Source organism: Lytechinus variegatus, chromosome 16, assembly GCF_018143015.1.
Source record: "Lytechinus variegatus isolate NC3 chromosome 16, Lvar_3.0, whole genome shotgun sequence".
Lineage (NCBI taxonomy): Eukaryota > Metazoa > Echinodermata > Echinoidea > Temnopleuroida > Toxopneustidae > Lytechinus > Lytechinus variegatus.
Window position 1 is genome coordinate 8,524,215 of NC_054755.1, and position 13,946 is coordinate 8,538,160.

At 38.3% G+C, this 13,946-nt stretch overlaps 1 protein-coding gene across 1 annotated transcript; it reads right to left on the reverse strand.

The window, feature by feature from the left end:
• Nucleotides 1–479: 479 nt before the first annotated feature.
• Nucleotides 480–13,612, reverse strand: LOC121430100 (tenascin-N-like). Its single transcript, XM_041627374.1, has 6 exons — nucleotides 13,538–13,612; nucleotides 9,477–10,294; nucleotides 8,669–8,923; nucleotides 5,575–5,707; nucleotides 4,530–4,687; nucleotides 480–2,660 (listed from the first exon to the last, which is right to left on the reverse strand). Exons 1-6 carry the CDS (start codon nucleotides 13,593–13,595, stop codon nucleotides 2,313–2,315), a joined length of 1,770 nt encoding a protein of 589 aa, XP_041483308.1. The 5' UTR covers nucleotides 13,596–13,612; the 3' UTR covers nucleotides 480–2,312.
• Between the last annotated feature and the right edge of the window lie 334 nt (nucleotides 13,613–13,946).

The window sequence follows — 13,946 nt, forward strand, 5'->3', positions numbered from 1 at the left end:
CTAATATAAATGTAATTTTAATAGTTAATACATCCATTACATTTTGACTAAAATACTCCTTTAATCTTAAGTTAGACCCAGGTTTGATTAACAGCTACACTTCACGACCATCTATTGCCGAAAAAATTCAATACAAACATGACAAAATGATAAAAAGAACCGAAAAAAAGGCAGAAAAATGTTATGGAACATTTAAAAAATCAGTATTTCAGTGTATCTTTATTCCAAACTAAAGTACATAAATAGCTGGATATTACAGTAAAAATGAGTAATCAAATCATGGTAAGGCACATTCATTACAGTATGTACAAGGAATCAAAAATTAAGAAAGCAATGTTACCAGACAGGCTAAATTTTACAAATTCTAAATACACTGCTAAAACCATAGAGGGGGTGGGGGATAATCACTTCTACTAAAAAAAAAATGCTGTGAGCTATAGCAGAGAATGAGAACATTTATATGATTATCCTTTCGGTGGTATTAAACTTTCCAATTTTTATAGTTTAAGATTTTAATCAAGTCGGCGTGGTGTACGGAAAGATGCCAATATATTATATACCAACGAACGTTCAAGGCGTCAACACTTTGCAGAAACATTGCAATGTATTCTTACAACATGCAGATTAAAACGTTTGTAAAAATATATAAAGAAATAAACGACAATAGGATATTCATTGCGAAACCTTGATATTTCTATGGAGTCAATCATGTCAGTTGTGACTATGAATGGCGCCAGGTGGGAGTCAGTTTTGTTCCGAGTCAATTAATTTGGTACTACTCGGTGTAGAAATTATGGATGGGCAAAATGAAAAACAAACAGTAGGATTAGACTGAACCTTATTGTGGGATGAAACCAAACAGGAAGATGACAGAGTGGCCGATTAGCGGATCAAACACGCAGTACCTTATACACCTGTGATTTCGTTGGTTATGACATCTCATTTAGGATTGACTTGCCTTATATCAAAATACACCGGATTGTATCATTCACAAACACCTAATACCTTGACGGATCCAGCTATCACCAATAGCGGGAGGGGGAGGAGCATTGCTTGCGGAATTTTCATCAAAATTTCCCCGATCGGCTGCTAAAAGCTGTTTTTATCCCGTATAATTCCCATTACCATTACTGCAGATTCTCTACAGTTTGCTATAAAAGGCTGTGTTGGTTGGGCGTTAGTTTTGGTTATTTTTTATGGGTAGTCATAAGGGCCAAAATTAAACGCCCGGTTTAGTGCAGTACAAGCTCCACTTTTATGACTGGCCCTTGTGGCTGCCCATAGAAATTCACCCGAAACTTACGCGCAACTTAAACAGCCTTTTATAACGAGCATTTTATACGATATTTCCACAAAATACCTTGTAAGCAAACTAACAAAATACACATGTATTTTTTAAATCTTGTATTCAACATGCCACAGAAATAGAAAACATTAACCAACCGAACCAAAGAAGTTAAGCGATGGTTAGCGTTATTCTGCTACTGCTTGTTATTAAAAACATTCGTCGAATTCCAACATTTGCAATTACCAAAATAGATGAACGATTTTAGAAATGAGACTAAGAGAAAATACTGACTCAGACTTCATAATCTTAACGTTTATAAGGAACATTTTCCAATAAACAAGTAAACATAGAAGATTGACTAACACTGTAATTCCATGGTATTTCGTCATCGTTTTTACGAACCCTCAGTGGGATAGAAATAAATTTCTAGACGAAACATTCGTTTTTTGGATATAAAATATACATCATGACTACAATACATCAATATCGAAGGAATACCAAACAATGATTAGGGCTTCTTAGGACACTTGTGTTATGATTTATAACTACTTAATTAAATCGAATGCGAATTTAAAATTTGTTTTTCATGCATATTTTTAAGGGTGATATTTTAAATCTACGTTAAAATTTAACTTCACACAGGAATAAAAAGCATCGGAAACTTATTCCGATTATCTAATAATTAGTTGATTAGTCGAATCCATTACTACTCAACCGCACGAAAACTATTATTTTCTGTCTCGGTATCTGTCGATACAAATTAACGTTCTTCCGGCATGTGCAGTCTCAGTCAGCAACAAGCAATTTCGTTCCTCTAAAGTCTCTCATTTTGCCTCCGATTTGCCAGCTTCACTTTTTTCAGGCACATCTCACATCATAATTACCTCACGATCGATCTACCATTTCTTCTGTCTCTGTGTAGGATTACATTTGGTCTCATTACCATAATTACTGTTTATAAAGCGGATCGGACCCGGGGGATCGGAAATGTCTGTCCGTGTGATCAAAGCACCCGCGAGTTCGTTCAGTTACCGCGTTGGCGTTCGAGACGTTCTTGTCTGCGAGCACTGCGCGTTGCCTCGTCAACGTTCCGCCCGCGGTGTTCGTCCCGATTGACCATCCTCTCTTCCGTTTCTGACGTCATCGCACTCAGTGCGTTCTGCGAACGGATCATAATCCGGAAGGACTTGAGGCAGTAAGTATACTTGTGACCTTCCCACGTTCCCCAGTTCACTACCGCACCGTTCAGTCCACGGGCGTCTGCCCGGGCGAGCCAGCGACCGTTGGGATTGGCCTTGTTGCAGCCGCGGAACCAGAAACCGGCTTGGCGGAGGAAGGCACAGTTGCCGATAGAGAAATCGTGATCACGATCCTGTCGAAGTATGAAGGATAAACACATAAAACAAATTAACTTGGGAACTTTTTACGGTGATCGCTGAATCGCTATTACATGCCAGCCTAATAGAGCGTCTTTACTTCATTAAAAACAAAACAAAACTAAAACAAACTGGGAACTAAACTATAATGGCCAGGGATGACAAAAACCATATTTTTTGTTAATTTCGATAGGCTAAATGATGCAGAAAGAGTGTTTTAGCATATATTAAATCTTTTGCAACAAACAGTCATAATCAATGGGGAGCATATCGTTTGGAATATATCAGTTCCAGGGGTGTTGCAAGAAAATATTTGCAATCAATTGGAAATATTTTGTTACAATAACAAAACAGGAAAAAAAATGCAGTAGTTAATCACATCACACTCCTTGTAACAAGAAACAGATCAGCTCCCATTCGCAATTTTGCAATTAATTACAAGATATATTTTTTGATTACGGGACTGAAAATAGACTTGCAATGGTGCAAGTTTCTTGAAACGCCCCTAAGAGAGAAAAAAGGGGGGTGCCTTCAATGACTATCAATGGAAAGTGACTGATCAATGTAAGGCCTTTTCACACGTGAATCCTGAATAGTCATTGTAATAATGATTGCGATTGTGATCATGACTGTGATTAGCGTTCGTAATTCTAATCATATTATAGTTTGCTTTCACACGTGCTAAATATTCGTCATTAGCCTTATCTTTCACTGGAATCATCACTCATTATTTAGGTGCTATAGTTGTTGTATTACGCAATGCTTCATTCTTAACCATGAAAAGAAAGCGGGGTAGACTTTTGAATTGACTTTTAAGTCTATTAAGGGGTTTAAAAGGGTTTTAAATGGTTTTAAATCCCTTTAAAGCTCTTTTTTCTAGAAGCCAACTTGTGTATAGTAGCTCGTGTATTCGGACGATAGAGGTATTGGACCATTTGGACTTGTATTGCTGTCCGCAGGTGTAGTAGATGACTAGATGTTCTAGCCATAAGATTGCCGGTTCTTTGAGCGTATTTCGGAAAACGGGAAAAGATGTCACCCTAAATTTAAGTTCCTAAGTTCAATCCAATCACTACCATTGGTGAGTTGCAACTGATAATCATATTTAATACTTCTAAGACGTATCAATGTGATGATGTAAAAAGTTGTAAGAAAATATCGTTTAATCTTCAGTAAACATGGCAAGGACGTCAGTGAAAGTAGCCATAACGATGAATATAATTTTCAAAATAAATTTTTGCATGTAAATTTTGATTTTAAAGGAAGATGCATTTTGTATATTAAAACAGTGTGTTCTAGCTGTATCCATTACAACTAGGAATTAGTTATCACTCTCGTCATCCTCAAGAACGAGTAAATGTGTTGACAAACTCCTGTCATGACAAACAACAGCAAATCTTTCACAAATACATTTACATTTTCCGGCTGTTCCGGTTCACCAATTTTCGACAAAGACTTCTTAGTTGCAGGGGGGGGGATTGTCAATGCGTTTAACTCTGTTTTAAAATCCTCCGGACGTTGATGAGCGGGAACCCTCTATTATGCCAGGCTGAAACTTGCACGACTTTTGGCCACGATTTTGTCGTGGCAAGTCGTGCCATTTTGGGGGCACGAACGCCAGTTCACGACTAGTTTGTGCACTGGCACGACTTGAGTCGTGCCAATGCGTGACACAAAATCGTGCAAGTGTCAGGCTGGCTTTACCCTTATACACGCTGTCAGGAACGGCACAAGACAGCGCCCTCTCTGGAAACGGTGTACAATTGTCAGTACATTTTCACTTTCTAATGGTATTCCACGTGTGATTTGTATCATTCGGCATACAGAAAAAAAAATGCGATCAGGGTTTCATGTCGTAAGCTTACCCTCGTAGAAAACTGCGTATTGTTATGATATGTCATGGCATCCCCGGCGTTGCCTCCCATGTACTGACCGAGGACCAACCGGAAGTTATCACTCGCATCGTTGATCCGGAAGCTGTTGTACTCTGCGTAACCCAGTTGATCATCCCAATCTGTGAATTCTGTAAATTGGGTAAATGAGAATGAGTCAAAGTGATGATAATTTCTCGGTTATTTGTCTTGAACGTTGTATGATTCGAGCTTGCATATCATTAATTTTGATGTGACAATGTCAGGTGTCCTCAAGCCAGAGGAACCCGTTGAATGCTGAATTCGCCGGATGCCTGTCATTGGAATCGGGGTGGGTCAACCTTCAAGTGATCAACACAAAAGGAGTAATAGAGAAGAGATGGGAGAAGGAATAAAGGCGAGGAAGTTTATTGAAGAGAGAGAGAAAGTTGGGACGTAAACCTATCGTGGTTATCAGATATCCCATATTTCTGAGAAGAAAAATTACGTTATATTTATGTTCCCTTTCCGTTAGCACAGGCCTAATATACTTTAACAAATAAGTTCGGAATATCTTAATTATGGAACTCCATCAGGACACGAGACACCATTGTGATAGTCATTGGCGTAAATCCGGGGGGGGGGATATATATATACCCCCACACTTTTTTGGAGGGGGGGGGTGGAGTGTACAAATATCCCCCAGTAAAATATTTGAATATCTGTCATAAACAACCATCATATTTTGGAATTTCTATTTGAAAATGCGATTGAAAACCAAAAAGTGGTTATTTTTGGTTTGCTCGCCTTGCTCGCTCATATTTTAGAATTACTGTCAGAAAATGCGATTAAAAACTTTAAAAATATCATATTTGGCTCTTTCGCTCGCTCGCAAAATAAATATTAAAAGGTTTGTAAGGGGGTCTGTGGGGGCCAGTGAGAGTGTGTGCTTATACGTAAGTGTGAGATCGACAGAAAAAAATAAAATCGTCAAAAAAGTCGATCATCCCCCCCCCCCCACTCCTCAGAGTGGATTTACGCCGGTGGTGATAGTCCTTACCGAATCTGATCATGAATCTTGTTTGTGAGGTGATGGCGTATATCATGGTGTTTCCGATCCAGAAATCAGCATCAAGGTAACCAAAGCCTTTGGTGTAGTCATCCCAACCTCGGTAGAAGTTCGTAGTCCCATTCTAGGAACAAAGGTGGATTGGGGAAAGCAATTGAAATTACTCTGTACTAGTTTTTGTCTCACCTGCGAAGCAAAGTGAGACTATAGGCGCCGCTTTTCCGACGGCGGCGGCGGCGGCGGCGGCGGCGACGGCGGCGGCGGCGGCGGCGGCGTCAACATCAAATCTTAACCTGAGGTTAAGTTTTTGAAATGACATCATAACTTAGAAAGTATATGGACCTAGTTCATGAAACTTGGCCATAAGGTTAATCAAGTATTACTGAACATCCTATTAGAGTTTCATGTCACATGACCAAGGTCAAAGGTCATTTAGGGTCAATGAACTTAGACCATGTTGGAGGAATCAACATCGAAATCTTAACCTGTGGTTAAGTTTTTGAAATGTCATCATAACTTAGAAAATATATGGACCTAGTTCATGAAACTTGGACATAAGGTTAATCAAGTATCACTGAACATCCTGCATGAGTTTCACGTCACATGACCAAGGTCAAAGGTCATTTAGGGTCAATGAACTTTGGCAGAATTGGGGATATCTGTTGAATTCTCATCATAACTTCGAAAGTTTATGGATCTGATTCATGAAACTTGGACATAATAGTAATCAAGCATCACTGAAAATTTTGTGCAAGTTTCAGGTCTCATGATTAAGGTCAAAGGTCATTTAGGGTCAATGAACTTTGGCCGAATCAGGGGTATCTGTTGAATTACCATCATAACTTTGATAGTTTATTGGTCTAGTTCATTAAACTTGGACATTAGAGTAATCGAGTATCACTGAACATCCTGTGCACGTTTCAGGTCACATGACCAAGGTCAAAGGTCAATGAACTTTGGCCGAATTGGGTGTATCTGTTGAATTACCATCATAACTTTGAAAGTTTATGGATCTGATTCATGAAACTTGTACATAAGAGTAATCAAGTATCACTGAATATCCTGTTTGAGTTTCAGGTCACATGATCAAGGTCAAAGGTCATGTAAGGTCAATGAACTTTGGCCATGTTGGGGTTTTTTGGTGAATCTCTGTAAGTTTATTGGTCTAGTTCATAAAAAGTGGACATAAGAGTAACCATGTATCACTGAACATCTTGTGCGAGTTAGAGTAGTATTCAAAGTCAGCACTGCTGCTATATTGAACCGCGTGATGCAGGTGAGACGGCCAGAGGCATTCCACTTGTTTATTTTTCGGTTTTCACACAAGCTATCTTGTTCCAAAGGTTTCATTCTCCTTTAAGATAATTATATCAGATGAAGGTTAAAATGCCATAAATTCGGTTTGTATGATTTACTTCTTTGGAGACCTCTGCTTGCAAACTGGCAATTTCTTTTATTATGCTTGTCGAGAAGATCAGATTTTTTCAGAGCGAACGCAAAAGGTAACAAAATCTGTCAATGTTTTGCTAATATTTTCACCATTTGAGACATTACCTTCAAGAAAATGACCATACTGAGCAATTTTGGGTCCCTTTTTCTCTTGGTGATATCAGTTTTTGTCTCACCTGCGTAGCAGAGTGAGACTATAGGCGCCGCTTTTCCGACGGCAGCGGCGGCGGCGTCAACATCAAATCTTAACCTGAGGTTAAGTTTTTGAAATGACATCATAACTTAGAAAGTATATGGGCCTAGTTCATGAAAGTTGGCCATAATGTTAATCAAGTATTAGTGAACATCCTATTAGAGTTTCATATCACATGACCAAGGTCAAAGGTCATTTAGGGTCAATGAACTTAGACCATGTTGGGGGAATCAACATCAAAATCTTAACCTGAGGTTAAGTTTTTGAAATGTCATCATAACTTAGAAAATATATGGACCTAGTTCATGAAACTTGGACATAAGGTTAATCAATTATCACTGAACATCCTGCATGAGTTTTATGTCACATGACCAAGGTCAAAGGTCATTTAGGGTCAATGAACTTTGGCCAATTTGGGGGTATCTGTTGAATTACCATCATAACTTTGAAAGTTTATTGGTCTAGTTCGTTAAACTTGGACATTAGAGTAATCAAGTATCACTAAACATCCTGCGTGTATTTCAGGTCACATGACCAAGGTCAAAGGTCAATGAACTTTGGCCGAATTGGGTGTATCTGTTGAATTACCATCATAACTTTGAAAGTTTATGGATCTGATTCATGAATCTTTGACATAAGAGTAATCAAGTATCACTGAACATCCTGTGCGAGTTTTAAGTCACATGATCAAGGTCAAAGGTCATGTAAGGCCAATGAACTTTGGCCATGTTGGGTTTTTTTTGTTGAATAACCATCATATCTCTGTAAGTTTATTGGTCTAGTTCATAAAAAGTGAACATAAGAGTAACCATATATCACTGAACATCTTGTGCGAGTTAGAGTAGTTTTCAAAGTCAGCACTGCTGCTATATTGAACCGCGTGATGCAGGTGAGACGGCCAGAGGCATTCCACTTGTTGTGGTTAGGTGACATTCTGGTTTATTTCCAATTCGTCTAATGCCAATTCGTCCAATTGCTAACTCGTCTACTATCATTTGGTCTACCATCAGTTCGTCCACTGACCACATGGTCTACTTTCATTTACTCTAATGCCATGCTGTCTAATAACCAGTTGGTCCAATAGCCATTCAGTCCATATACCGTGTGGTCTAATTAAAAGTGTTAATTGTGCAAAATGAATGAAAGAAAAAGGGTTTTAGACCAACTGCTTATTAGACGAAATTGTAAAAGATGAACTGGTAATTAGGCGAAGTGATGATTGGACCAAATGGTTATTGTACCAAAATTATGGTTGTTAGACGAAAAGTTGATCGATGGAATGGCATTAAACTAAATGAAGGTAGACTTTATGGTGAGTGGACGAGTTGGCAGTGGACGAATTGGCAATTTACCGACATTCTATATACATTCTCTAGGCCTACTACTACTACAACATTTTCCAGAGCAACCAAAACGGTCTATCCCCCGATGAAGTTAACTAACCTGTCTGCGTTGTATGACCGTCCATCCGCCACCTTCTGTAGTCATGTCACAGAACAGCCGTATGTGTTTTCCTCGCCTGCCAGAACCCTCAAAGTTTTCTATGTAGTAAATGCCGTCTTCTGTGTAGCCTTTCTTCCTGAGACACAGGCATCCGTCAAGGATACAGTTGTTAGGTTTCCCCTTGCCTTTGGGACGAGGGCGCTTTCCGTCGACCGTTCCACGCAGGGTTTTTAGGTCCATTAGCTCTTTGAAAATCTGTGTCGGAAAGTCAGATAAAAAATATGCAGCATTCTAATTATAACTTAATGATTATAGACGAAAATCTGCTGCAAAGCTAAAGAATTAAGACAAACGTTTTTACAAAAACACTAATAACACGTTTTGAGTATCCATTTAATCCTAATAAGTTATTTGTGTTATTTAATGTGATATTGTGATATCAACCTGTTAATATTGCACAAAATGTGCCTTATGGATGTAAATGCGAATCATTATAAGATTATGCTCCCAGTGGGCGGTCTCGACATGCTTATTGTGATGTATCAGCACAAGATCATAGATTCAAAGTCTTGCCGATGGCCGATTTCTACTACATCCTCAAATATACCTCCCAAATTCATGGAAATTATATGTAGGGAAAGGTGCGGTGAAATCTCGCAAACGACGAAACCGCAAAACGACTTTTGTTATTAAAGCTACCTGAACAAAAAGTGTCCATTGAGACAGCCTCTCCATTACTTCTGCCCTGACGTGGTGGTCCACACTGTCTCGATTGTTTACAAAACAAAATTAGAAACAAGAGAATTACCTTCCACCTTGGTTTGTTTAGGTCCCCACTGTGTCCATTCTGTGACGTCATGGTGTTCATGAAAGGTGACCTGTTTTTGCCGCCCTGTCGCTTTGGTTGATCCTCGGTACGGACCTGAGACGGGTCGGTACTATCGCTTTCTTCTCCGTTGTCGGGGAACACATCGTCCGCACCGCCATCGCTGGAGCTATAGATGAGGTACGACCCGCCCTCAATCGTTGAAGTCATCGAATGTTCAACAGGGAATTCGGTTGCGACTTCGATGACATCGGGGAAGTGTGCTGCACTCTGTCCGTCGTTTTCTGCTGGCGGGCTCGTGTCTTGAACTGTGTCATCGCTGTTGATAGAGACACCGATGGCATCATCTGGTTCCCCTCCTTCATCTACAAGAAGAGCGCTGCTAATGCTGCTGCTACTGCTGCTGCTTCCTTGCCTCGTGCTGGTGATGGACGATGGTTTCTTAGGAGGGATTTCATCTTTATCGGGTTTCGTGTTCTGTGAGATGGCTGTTTCGTTCAAAGGCACCATGATGTGATCGGGTGCAAGCATATCTTCTTGAAACGGGTCATTGCGAGGTAGCGTAGCAGGATCGATGTACGGGATATTATGAGTCGTGTGTTGAGGTGTAACCTCTCGCAGCGGTGGCAGCGGTTGGTGAGGAACCAGCACCTCCTGGAGGTGAGGTTTATTATCGTTGGACATCTGTGAGGGGGCGCTGTTCATGTCCAATCCTGGAGTGCCCGGGTTTCCAAAGGACGACGACAGATCCTCTTCAATTGAATACTCATCCCCAATCTCCGGCTCGGCATTTTTGGAATCTGTGGAGGTTAGGATGAGCAAAAATAAGTGGAGACAGTCGTTAGCCTTAATGGGAAAACAAGATCATAGGAAGTTGAAGGCGTAATGAAATGACAGGTTACTTTACGCATGATATCATTCAAAACAGCTGACTGTTGACCTGATGTGATTTACAGAATAAATTGTAGATGTTTACATCCTCCATATAAACTGCTTCTGGCTTGTCTACGTCAGACGATTCACCTACGTTGACAAAAGCAAATCATAGTGAATATGGTAAAAAAAAATGCATTCAATTGCGCAGCAATTTCTATGAGCACAGTAAATAGGACCTATTATAACGTTGCTCCATCTATCAATACTGACATTTGTCATAAAAAAGCAACAATGTAAAAACTAGAACGAAGGCATGTTTTTGTTTTCATTACAAAATTTTCAACGAAATGAATTTGAGCAAATAGTTTAGCAAGAAAGATTGTTTATACATTCGTTGTCTAAATTCTGAGAAATTCTTATTAATTTGCGAAGTCGTTCATGAGGGAGAATTGCAGTTGCAATTTTCATATCACCTGGGTAATTTCTTACGTAAAAAAAAACAATTTGTACTCAGAACTTCCTTCAATTGTAAAAAAAGAAAGAAATGTAGTAGTAGTAGCAGCTGTAGTAGTAGTAGTAATAGTAGAAGAATAAGTAGTAGTATGTAGTGGTAGTAGTAGTAGTAGTAGAAGTAGTAGTAGTAGTAGTAGTAGTAGTAGTAGTAGAAGTAGAAGTAGTAGTTGTAGAAGTAGTAGTAGAAGTAGTAGTAGTAATTGTAGTAGAAGTAGTATAGTAGTAGTAGTAGTAGTAGTAGTAGTAGTAGTAGAAATAGGAGTAGGAGTAGTAGAAGTAGTAGTAGTAGTAATATAGGCCCATTGTTACAATTACACACGCTAGTCAGACTCATATCATTCTTTTAATCAAACCAGTTATGCTAAATAATAGACAAAATCAAAGAAAATGTATAAAAAAGGTTGCATTTTTAGGCATAAGTTTTCTTTTAGGATTAGGATTAAGCGTACCATTACCACCATAGTGGCTGCAAGTTCACCAACTGTACGCTATTCATAATCACATATGAACACATTTCGAAATTGACTTTATGGAAATAATTGAACTAAAATCCCCAAAGTTGGACACCCAAATCATTTTCCATCATTTTTTTTTCACTTTGCGCCCGGGGGCTCGCTTTTGTCGGTGCGGATTTTCTGGCTACGTTCAGCAACCTTTCCGCCTTGACCTTAATGCAAAGGAATAAAAATATTCTATGAAGCTAGCGACCGCCAACCGGGTTGTCTCGTGTTGCCAATTTGATGTATCTATGTCATCACTTAAAATGATAATCATTGTTCGGCCATTCGACAGCTGTGTACCACGCAACTAAATTATTTTTGTATTTTATTATAATGCTTTCTAGACCCTACGCTCCTGAACATACTGCAAGGCCACGTCCTCCCCAAACAAATGATTTTAATGAAAAGAGGAAAGCCGATTATTATGAAAACTGGATAAAAGATAACGAAGTTTTGTCATTCCAAGCTCCCTTCAACTAATTTTTTTGCCATCATTTCTCGGTATATCAAAATGATAATTTAGTCTGTCCTTGATAAATAAATGTTTACAATCTTTGAAGCTTCCTTTCAGATCTACAACTTTCAGATGAAAATAGTTATTAAATTGATGCATCGTGATACATTAACCAGCAGAAGTCGAAAATAATATGAATCTAAACTCATGTCTAATGGATACAAACAACAACATATTTATCTTTGTAAAGCCTACAGTACAGTGACAAGTAATTCGTTCAATATTCGAACAAAAATATTAATGATTAGGTTGAATTTTGAGGAAACCATAATGCGTACTTTTCTATTTTCATCATAACAAAGCCTTGACGGAGAAAAATAATTTAAATAAAGGCACATTCAAATTTTGTCACTTCACTAAAAAAATAATGACTCTAAATGTCTGCCAAAAGAAATAATTATGGTACTTTGCTAATCTTTGGTGAACATTCATGTACACATCAGAATAACAATACTATTTTTGCCAAGCCGGAAGCATTTTCCTGAGGCACGCCAATATGCGTCCACCACAAATAGGTGTATCGGATTCAAATGTGGCGAATTGCACGATGGGACGTAACAAGATTAATGGAAATAATGACATTTTTCACGCATTTGCCAATATCGACAATTGGAAATGCATTTTAGACAAGTATTTCCCATATATATTGTTCAAGTCATGATGTCTGATAAAGATTTCATTTGAATTTGCAAAGTCAGGGTTATCGAATTAGCTGAGCAGTGTATTTCTGTTGACGTAATAAATTGTCCTAATAACGTGCCCCCAGCAAATGATTTTAAGTAGACAAACATCAAAACAAACCCTGTAAGTTGGATGTAAGAGTTGAATGAATGAATGAATTATCGTATTTTTTCTATCATTAAAATCTCACGAAATGAAGTACAAAAGCATATTTTACGTATTGTATATTGAATGACATTATGGTTAGGTTATTTCCATGAACGCAGTCCAATTCGTCCTAATGACCATCCGTAGTTTCGCTGCTTCTCACTCACGATACAAGATTCAATATCCATATTTCCTTATTAAATAATATGGAACCATCCCACCAATGTCATCTCTACATATATTTCAGGGACTGATTTTTCTCATTTTTACCTCGAATCGAATTTATGTTATAATATGAATAACATTCTTAACAAATCAATGCTGATTAAACACAAATAGCTCCATATCTTTATTGTAATTAAATACCGTTAAAACGAGGATTTGTTGTCGTTAGACCTGATTTTAAAGAAAAGTTTGCATCGCCTTTGTTACAATATTTGAAACGATTAGGAGTTTCATAAGAACAATACAAATGGGTGATTGGTTCCAGGGCCCGATCTTACAAAGAGTTGTGATTGATCCGATCAATCACAACTATGGATGGCAAGCAACGTCAACATCTAAAATGCAAATTTGTTCAAAATGTTTTGTAGATATGAATGATGAATTTATTTATACGTACATTATTATCTTGGAGATTCAGTGTGATTCTTTTTGTTTGCTAGTTTCTTGTAGAAAAAAATGTTATGGATGGATTTCTATAAAGTAGAAATTGATTGGATCAATTGTAACTATTTGAAAGACGGGCCCTGGTCTCCTTTTGGGATTTCAGTAGCTTATGAAACTGGGGGGGGGGGGGTCGCTGTGCTTACCGAGTAATTCCGAAAGAATTGCCTCTAGAACTCGAACCCGCTCCTTCAAACCGTCCATCTCTTCCCTGTATTCGAAATGCTAAATAAAATAATTCAAATACAAAGAAAGAGAGAGAGAGGGGGGGGGGGGGGGGAAGAGATAGAATAACAAATATTAAACAAAATGAAACACAAATATAAGAGTGACGTAATGTGAAGAATTGAGGAGGCATTATATTACATGACGTATCTGGGAAATATTCTAAAAAGTCGAGAGCGAGTGAAAATCTGCAACTCTTTTAAAGATGATTTTTTTCTTGTGTAAGTTATTTTTTCACAATATTCAATTAATTACATCACATTTCACAATTTACCCCTTTTCTTTTTCCTTTTCTCTCATTTTTATTGGTCGTGAGACTTTTCTCTTTTT

Bases quoted from the DNA above. Each gene is read 5' to 3' on its own strand.
- LOC121430100 (XM_041627374.1), bottom strand. From the start codon at position 13,595: ATGGACGGTTTGAAGGAGCGGGTTCGAGTTCTAGAGGCAATTCTTTCG. The intron at 5,708-8,668 runs GTTAGTTAACTT...CTTTGTTCCTAG, and splicing joins CGGTCATACAACGCAGACAG to AATGGGACTACGAACTTCTA. The intron at 4,688-5,574 runs GTAAGGACTATC...CCCAATTTACAG, and splicing joins AAGATTCATGATCAGATTCG to AATTCACAGATTGGGATGAT.